The sequence below is a fragment of the Bison bison genome, unplaced genomic scaffold (assembly GCF_000754665.1).
Source record: "Bison bison bison isolate TAMUID 2011002044 unplaced genomic scaffold, Bison_UMD1.0 scf7180017864297, whole genome shotgun sequence".
Lineage (NCBI taxonomy): Eukaryota > Metazoa > Chordata > Mammalia > Artiodactyla > Bovidae > Bison > Bison bison.
This window is the reverse complement of record NW_011494869.1, coordinates 3,691,818-3,701,388: the sequence shown is the minus strand read 5'-3', so window position 1 is coordinate 3,701,388 and position 9,571 is coordinate 3,691,818. Positions and strand designations below refer to the sequence as shown.

At 49.6% G+C, this 9,571-nt stretch overlaps 1 protein-coding gene across 1 annotated transcript in view; it reads left to right on the top strand.

The window, feature by feature from the left end:
• The first annotated feature begins 222 nt into the window (after positions 1 to 222).
• The window catches only part of ZFHX3 (zinc finger homeobox 3), a 49,873-nt gene continuing 40,524 nt past the window's right edge, over positions 223 to 9,571 (top strand). The window contains 2 exon segments of the mRNA XM_010851107.1: positions 223 to 385; positions 8,478 to 8,585. Of these exon segments, the coding sequence (XP_010849409.1) occupies positions 223 to 385; positions 8,478 to 8,585 (271 nt within the window).

The window sequence follows — 9,571 nt, the reverse complement described above, 5'->3', positions numbered from 1 at the left end:
ATCCCGGCTCTAGGCGTTTCCTCCCTTTTTCTCCTCTCGTGACCCCCACCCACCCCCTTAATTCCAGCGAGGTTTTGACAAACTGTTCAAATGACCGAATGGCCTGGCCCGGAAGTGGGAAGCTGGTAGGACCCTGGCGGGTGACGGTGCTATGTGCGCAGCCCAGGGCGGGCGGTGTGCTCCAAATGGCCCAGGAGATGCCGCCTCGTATACACGCTCACGATGGACATGAAGCACGCTAGCGCGGGGCTCCCCCAGGCGAGCCTTCGGGGCCTCACCCTCTCCAGCAGGGGCTATGGCCCCTTCTGGTCCACACTCACGTTGGAGGTGAAACACGTGGGCGCAGGGCTCCCCCAGGCGAGTCTTCGGGGCCTCACCTTCTCCGGCAGGGGCTGTGCACGCAGGCTGCAGCTTCCCAGGCTCCCTCAGGCTGCCCAAGCCCCATTTTTCTTGTTTCTATAAACAGTGGCAAGATCTTCAAATATACAAAAGCATAAATGGTCTCTATTCTCCAATTAGTCATTTTAATAATACCCGGCATTGCCTTCAGTGTTGACTCTTGCAGCCTGGTGCCAAAGCCAAGGGTGGTGGGGCAGGGGCGGGAGAGAGGGGCCTGACTGAGGGGGCCGCTTGCTTCCTCGCCACTAGTGTGCCTGAGTTTAGTGGATTTTCCTGCAGAGCCTCTCCCGGGCCCGTGTTGAGGTTGCTGGGCCTCCACCGCCTCGCAGGCTCGGTCCAGAGACTCTGGGCCCAGCAGCCCCCAGTATACTTGGTGAATGAACCCAGCAATGAAAAAAATTCTTGTGGAAAAATGATCACTGAAAGGAAAAGAATATGTCAGTGGAGGGCGGGAGTGGGTCTGATCTTCTCCATGTCCTCTGTTCCTCTCCTCCTCACATCCTCTTATCTCTCAGAGGACCGGAACTTGTTTTTATAAACATCATCTTCCAGAGGGCAGTTGCATTTAAAACAGCTAGTTAGCACTTTGGTCACTTTTTTTTTTTTTTAAAGCTCCTTGGGGTGGGAAGATACCTGTGGCTGACTGGCGACCCTTCACTCCAGCGGGTGGAAAAGGGTCTTCAGCAAGATGGCCTGGCCGGCAGAGAGCTTAGATGGGGGGAGAATGGGAAACGCTAAGGACAAGGGTGACCTCGAGGGGGAGACAACACCCCCCACACCTGTCCCGTGCTGTGTGCTCCAGACTTGGGCAGGCTGGGGTGCAGGAAGTCTGAGTGCTTGGCATCTGCTCCGAGAACGTACTTTTCACCAAACACCTTAGTCTCTGTTAGTGTCCTGGATTCCCCTGTCTCTGGAAAAGAAATGGCAACATACCCTGAGGAGGTGGGAAAACATTCCAGGTCCTGGATGCATAAAGCAGCATGCCAGCCTTGGGGCCCCCGCCTGCTCTTCCTTCCTACTCTCATCCTTCACCCCTATAAGGATTCCCACCTGGACTGTCACAGTCGCTCAGAAGGTTTCATTCACCAGCTTTGACTTAGACCGTGGACCCTTCGTCTTGCAATTGGACTTCTTCCTCAAGTAATCTCTACCCTGTTAAGATGTAGGAAACAGAATGGCCAAAGTTTGCCAACAATTAACAATAATATTCAGACGGATTACCCACAGAGGACCTCGAGGGAGGTGTGGAAGTTCCGTCGAGTGGGCAGAGTGAGAACGTGTGGTCACCTCTACCACAATGCTAGGTCTAAGGACTGGGGTGTTAGAAGAAGAGTTTGCATTGTGGTAGGCAGAAAACAACCCGATTTAAGGGAAATTTCCTGGGGTGTGGTATTGTCACTCAGAAGACCTAATTGCTTGAACTACCTCTCAGGCAGTTTCCAACCATGTCATCAGGGCTAGAAAGACCCCATGGAGTAAAACCACAGCATCAACATTTGAAAAAGTGCGTTTGGGGACGTTGTGGAGTAGAATATTGCATCCTGAGTCTGGGAGTCACTGTGCGTTTGAGGTGCAGCCCAGGGCACATGGAGTGTCACCTACTGTAGGACCTGAGGTCACTGTTCAGTGGGATCGCACTTGCCAAAGTGTCAAGAGGGAGACTGGCTCAGTTAGCCACCTGCCCCAGTGAGTGCGGCCACCTCTCCCTCTGCGGCCGAGAGAGGGTGATGAGCTGGGGGCAGCAGAAGCATCCATCCGTCAGCATTGCAGGTCACATCCTGTTACAGGTTATTCTTGCAGCAGAATTTTAATGCACTGGATATTATTCAAAATAAGTGGTCTAGACCTTAGCCATCATCTTTCATATTGTAGGATTTGATTTGACCTCTTGTCTGCAAAATAAAGCGTGCATACTTTTGTAGAATATGTCCAGCCGTTAGAGGTTTCCTGTGGAAGCACAAGGGGCTGAGAGGGTTGGGCAAGCTGGACTGTTTGGCCCTCATTCTCCAGTTGTTCCATTTGGCCCTACAAGAGGACAGGGGTCGGCCAAGGTGTCCTGTGGGGTGAGTCTGTCGTTACAGGTACAAGGGGGCAAGACACGGTGATGGAATCCCCTAGCCACCCACCATGGAGGCTCCAGCACAAGTGGCTGCCACCCTCCGCGTCCATCCTGCTGGTCAGAGCGTGCCGGGCCTTACCCGTCCACGTCGGCGCTTGTCCTTGGTTAATTAGGTTGAAAATGGGGAAAGGAAAAGCTTGAACCCTATCTTCAAAGTAAGCAGATTGGTTATTTTGTTTTTCAAAGAAGAGGTCCAATATACAATTAAAACTTGTTTCTGGTAACCCTCATTCCAGGAAAGACGAGCTTTTAACAAAAGGCTTTTGACAGCTGCAGGCTACTTCATTTTTTTTAATGCCGAATGAAAAATCAATACATTTTTCTGGGTTATACATATTCAGAACAGGCCTGATATTTCCATTATAATGGAAAGTGGGTGTCTGCGCATCTCGCCTGTCAGAGCTGCACTGCCGCGTTTTCCAAGCCACTGCTAAATATTTCAAACCTGATTTGATTGTGGTTCATGACAGCTAATGTTTCTCAGCTCTTGAGCCTGCCGACAGGCAAACGCACTTTAGTTCACCCCCACCCTCAAACGTAGCTCCCCCCAAAGAAAAAGGGAAGAATGATTTCATTCTTCAGTGTATCAGTGTATTCTTTAAGTAATGTGATCGCCTGAGTTCTGGGAACAGCACCCTGGTTCTTAGGAGAATTTCCAAATTCCTATCATCAAGGCCCCATGGCAGGGCTTTGTCAGGTTTGGAGGAAGGTTTGACTTAGTCTTCCCTGATAGCTCAGTTGGTAAAGAATCCATCTGCAATGCAGGAGACCCCGGTTTGATTCCTGGGTTGGGAAGATCCACTGGAGAAGGGAGAGGCTACCCACTCCAGTATTCTTGGACTTCCCTTGTGGCTCAGCTGGTAAAGAATCCACCCGCCTGGATTAGATCCCTGGGTTGGGAAGATCCCCTGGAGAAGGGGAAGACTACCCACTCGAGTATTCTGGCCTGGAGAATTCCATGGACTGTATCGTCCATAGGGTTGCAAAGAGTCAGACACGACTGAGTGACTTTCACTTTGACTGAGCCCACGTTATCCTGTTAAAGAATCAGGAACAGTTAGGACTAGTCTCAGGTGTTGATGGACTCCCCTTCCTTCAAGCCTGTGATTTGTAAAGTACTCCCCTTGGCTCTAGTTATTTGGTGAACGGTGTCCTTTTTCAGCAAAGGGCGTGTCTTGGTGACACACTCAGCGCATGGTGGCAGGTGCTGACTTCGTGCTGATGCTGCCTCTGTTTTTGCTTCAGCCTCATGCTCCTTCCACAAACCAGTTTCCAAGTGGTTCATAAAATCGTTGCGAATCCATATGGGGTTGCTAGTTGGCACACGCCCCTCCTTCAGAAGCAGATGTTACCATAAATTGGGAAATCGTACAGTCATGTTTACCAACGTGATGAGTGTAAGGTGTGTTGAGAGAACAGTGTGCATTTGTGGCAAGAAAGCCACCTTAATTGAAGGGACATTTTCTGGGGCTGTGGTATCATCACCTCCCTCCACCTCCCAAATCTATGCTGCCCTGGGAACCCTTCCCTTTTAGAATGTATTATCTGCTGAAATGGGGATTCCCTGGTGGCTCAGTGGTAAAGAATCTACCTGTAATGCAGGCGACCAGGGTTCAATCCCTGTGTTGGAAAGATCCCTTGGAGAAGGAAATGGCAACTCACTTCAGTGTTCTTGCCTGAAAAATCCCATGGACAGAGGAGCCTGGCAGGCTGCAGTCCATGGGGTCGCAAAGAGTCGGACACGACTGAGTGAGCAAACAACATTTGCTGAAACCCTCATACCTGAGGGCTCAGCCCTTAACCAGCAGACATGAGTGAGTGCTGTCTGGGAGAAGCAGTTGTACAAAGAGGTAGTGATGGAAATAGGTTTTTGAAAGGCCTTCAGCCAGTGTTTTATGTGGAAACTGAAGATGGAAGGGACACCAGAGGACCTCGCCATTATTGGAGATTTGCTTCTGTTTCCCTGAACCCTATAACATGAAAATACACCCAAACAGGAGGGGTGCTCTCGTCTGAGGGCTGCTGTGGACTGTATCCATGAGAGTGGGCGTCTGCAAGGGGTTTGGAGGCACGACCTCTGGAGTCTTGTGAGCAATAGACCATCTCATCTGTCTGAGACGTGCGGGGCCTGCTGCTCTGGCTGGAACAGGCCAGGCATGGGGTGCAGAGATGACCTCCTCACCCAGGCGCTGGCTGTGCCCCTGAGAAAGCATTCCTGGTGTGTTCTGGTTAGGTTCTGAAATAGCGTTCAACTCTTTGGGGAGAAGATGGTTTTGTCTTTTTTTTTTTTTTGGCCTTAAAAATGGCACAGTGGCTGTTGTATTTCTTGGGGAAGAAAAGTAACTTTGTCTTCTGAGAGAAAGACAGGATTTCCCAGATAAAACCGGATCGTCGTCCATCAGGTCTTCACTTCCCGCCATCTGTCAGTAGCTGACATTATGGGGGGGGATGGGGGACAACTTCTGTAATGACCCCGGCCAGTTGCCACTGACTTAACTGTGGGGGAGAAATGCGTTCCCTGAACACGTCCCCTCTGCTCTGTGCTCTGTGAGCATGTGGGTATCAAATACACATTCCTGAAGGGAGCGTGGGCTACCCGGCCAGCCCCAGGGACTCAGAGCTGGACGCCATCCTGCCCCTGGCCCCACGCGCTCCCAGTGCACAGAGCCCCAGGCCCTGCCCGTGGGTGCCCAAGGCCCGGTCTTAGTGACAATGGTGGGGACTTTTGGGACCAACAAAACAGACCCTGTCTGCACAGCACTGTGGGGCCGAGCTATCCAGATGAATTCATAGTTTACATCTCTGTTTTTTAATCATATCTCTACCTTTATTGGTATTCAGAGCTCACAGTTTTCTGGTTACTGTCAGCCTGGGCTTTCATCCATTTTAAAGAGCTATTTTTCCTCTTGCTGTTGATGATGATGGTATAAAGACAGATGGTGTAACTGCTTATGAATGTCCTATTTTATTTCCCCAGGACCAGACAGTTCACTTGAAGACATATATTATTTCCACATGCTCAGGTTAGGCGGCCCAGACAGTGTCTGCCTCCTGCAGCTAGCTGCCCTTCCAGGGCTCGCCTTGCAGAGGGCGACACCTGTAGGTCACATGCGGAACTACAGGGAAGCGCCTACTGGGCTGAATGGGACCTGGTTTTCTAGCTGGGGGTGAGGACACTGATCTGCCCATAAAGGAAGCTGGCTTGTCCCAGAGTTTCTTAATCATTTCTTATTCCACAAAGTATACAACAGATTTGGGGTGTTTAATATATCAGAAATTATAATATTAAATCTAAAAACTCAGAAGAGGAAAGTGAAAGTGAAGTCACTCAGTCGTGTCTGACTCTTTGCGACCCCATAGACTGCCAGGCTCCTCTGTCTGTGGGATTTTCCAGGCACGAATACTGGAGTGGGTTGCCATTTCCTTCTCCAGGGGATCTTCCCAACCCAGGGATTGAACCCGAGTCTCCTGCATTGCAGGCAGGCTCTTTACCGTCTGAGCCACTAGGGAATCCCTTTCAAGAGAAGAGGACTTGATTTTTAAATCTTTAAGAAGAAAAAGAGATGCAAAAGAAATTCCTGAGCCAACCTTGATCATTCACCTTCTCACTGGAGCTTTGTCACCGTCACTTTCCCATCCTTGGCAGGGCAGGGAGGGAAGAAAGCAGAGGACCAAGCGGGCTCGTAGACCGAGGGCCTGGGACAGCCACAAAACGCCATGTGGGTTCCTTGCTTGTTGAGCGAATGACGTGCTCATTCTTCAGCCTGTCTCTGGATGGATTTTTCTGAAAAGGTTCAAAGAGCTGGGGTCAGTGCCAGAGTGACCGTGAGTTCTTAACTCTCTGCTTGGATGGCTCAGCCCACATAGTACACTGAGAGAGGCGCTGGCCTTGGAGCCGGCCTCTCAGTGGCTAAATTCCTTCCCACCTCTGCAGAGCAGCACCTCCCGACACTGCTCATCACATCGGGGTGTCCCCCGTGTGTAGGTGTCAGACTTGCTCCACCTGGGGTGGTGTGTGTGCCCCAGAGAGGAGGGGCCATCTCTGCATAATCGCATTTGATGAACGTATAGGCACTTGCAGGGATTTTGTATCGCAGGATATATTTGGGCAAATGAGTATATTTTAAGAGACCTAGCTACTTTGGGTAGACCCAACTTAATTCTGATCCACTGAATGCTGGTATCACCTTTCAGAGATGGATTTTATAATTATAGTGCTAAACAGTTTAATCAAAAGCCAAAAGTATGCATTGACTATTTGGCCTGAATTAAGATGGCACCTATAGCATGCTGTGTACCTTGTTTATTATTGCTCAGCTAACACTTTGTATTTTTTTCCTCCACTAAAGGCTGTAGCGTGTTAATATGGTGCTGTATGTCTGACTGACTTCAAACCATGGTTGCATGCTTTTTCTTTGTTTGAACTAGGGGTGGGCGTGGGAAGACTTGATATTAACTTGACTGTGCAGTGAGACAGAAAGGCGACATAGAAATTATTTGCGGAAGCCTCTTAGTTGAAGAGGAAAACAAGCAGTATCTCCTCTCATGCGTGTTCCCCGTGACTGACTCTTACATGCCCTCTTGGCGGTAATGAAGAAATGTTCCCCGACCTCTAGTTCCATCTTCCAGCTCTTGGTCTTTCATTGTCTTTTTGGGAAGAGTTAGGAAAATCTGGCTCTAAACAGATACTTTCTTCCTCAAGTGTTTCATAAATCCTCTGAGGTCAGTTTACTTTGAACTCTTTTTACTCCCTTTTATGAGATGAAATTCAGACACTATTTTCTGGAGGGTCGTTAGTGTCACTCCTTGAAATGTTGAAAAGTGGAGTTGGGGCTAGAGAGACCCAGCGTGATGTCAGAATAACCCCAGGTCCGTGGGCCAACAGCCTTATTCCCATGGATCTCGTCTGGCAATGGCCTTGGGTGACAGACGTGGGCTTCAGTGTCTCCACACCCAGGAAGCTGTGCTCTTCAAAGTCTAACGATTTCATCATCAACCTACTTTGGTTTGCTCGCCTTATTCATTCGTTTAGCCTGTTCTTATTGAATGTTTTAAATAACGGTCCATAGGTCCAGGAGAACAAGTGAGCGATGTCCCACTTCCTTTCCCTCAGCATCCAGAGTGTCTTATCCTCTTCGTCCCACTGCGGCAAGCGAGTGGCATCTTACTTTGTGATTAACCTCATGTTGGAAACGACCATTCTTTTTCCTTCACTAAAGTAGTGTGTGTTGAGCTGGAGAGACTTTCCTTGGTTTGTTTTAAGCCAGTGGCGGGTAGAGAATGGAATGACTTCAAACGGGGAGTGTATGATTTGGATAAGGAATTGTTTCCCTTTCTCTACAGATCTAGCTTCTCACCACTGATGCCTGGCGAACCCCATAGATGTTTGTTTCCTGGACCTCTTCACACTGATGAAATCATATCACTGATATTCTGTGACTCTTCAGAATATGAATGACTGTTAAAAAAAAAAAAAACAAAAACCACGATCTGGCAGGTGCTCAGGCACCGTGAAGCCTTATGCGAGGTCTAGTTCAATGCCAGCTCTCAGTGTGGTCAGAGCTAGGCAAGAAGCAAGCCTGTGGCACTTCTTGCATCTGCAAGTGTTAAAGACTTGCATGTGATTTCAGAACTCAGTTGGAGTTATTTCCTCAACAGGATTGGCTTTTCAATAAGAAAAGCTCAAACGAGGTATTTGGAATCCATCTCAGAATACTGAGTGTCTGCACGTCTAGACCAAGCTGCAGTCTCCTGCCACTGGGCAGGAAGGAAAGTTCTCACCACCGCCCCAGACCGTGCATCCCTAGTGCGGCTGGCCTCTTGGGGCTCACTGTGTGGCTGGGGGACAGTCGTTGGCTGCCTGCATTTTGTGGCGGGTACTTCTTTGGAGTAGCAGCCAAGAGTCCTCCATTTTCTGTCTACTTTTAGTCCTTGATGTTTTCGTTTTCTTCTCTTGCAGAAGAAGCCATTGAAGATGTTGAAGGGCCCAGTGAAGCGGCTGCTGATCCCGAGGAGCTCGCTAAAGACCAGGAGAGTGGAGGCGAGAAGGACCAGAGCAAGTGGACAGGTAGCGTGTGTGGCTGCCCTCCAGCCCCCATGTTTCTCTCCTGGAGGAGGGCGGCAAACAGGGCAGGGGGCAGGGGGAGGGCTTGGTCAACTCGGAACGGCTCGGCTGGTTCTCTGCGGGTGGGAGAAGGATTGTATTCTTGCTCTGTTGCAGTGGTCACCTTCCTTCTCCTATTACTTTATATTAAGAATTTTAAAAGTTGCTTGAAATGGCCACAGAGCCAGCTTATTGATCGAGCAGGCATCCAGGTGGCTGGCGCTGTCCTGGGGGCTGCTGTGTTTTGGGGTCACGTTTCCTTCACGCCTCCTCCCTATTGTTTTTGCCCTTGGTGTGATTCTTCCTCCATGGGAGGTCCGGGGCCCTGTCCCACTGCTCATGAACCCAGTGGAGGGACTTGCCACATGGAACTTGATCAGGGTCACCCCCAAGTCTCTAAGGAGTCAGCAGTGTGGAGGGTGGGCTTCATCCTGCATTTGGGGTCCCAGGCAGCCTCTTTGTATCCCTGGTGTCCTGCCTTGGCCAAAGGGGAGGCAGATGGAGCAGCGAGGCAGGGGGACGTCTACGCAAAAGCAGAGGAAATGGAAGAAGTTAGGAAAGGAAGTGCTGTTTCTGGAAAAGGTGGTGTTGAGAGAAGTGGGGAGGGGCCTTCTCAGGATGATAGGGTGTCTGTATCGAGGGAGAGACTTGATGAGACTTAGAGGAAAATCTTGGTTCTTTTTTGAGGAGGAGCAGATGGTTTCTGAGAAGACTTATCAGGCCAGAGACGTCTCCCAGAAACACCACTGTAATTAGAGGATGTGATGTGACAAGCCACAGAAATCATTGTATTTGGTCAACCTGGTTCTTATTGCCTTCCATTATTAATATTGTAATACTTCGATTTTTTTTCTTTTGCGAAAATATTTGCCTTCTGGAGTCCATATTGGTTGGGCCTTTGTTACTTTTCCAGGCATGACTGTTCTTAAATCACATTCAGTGTTGGCCTT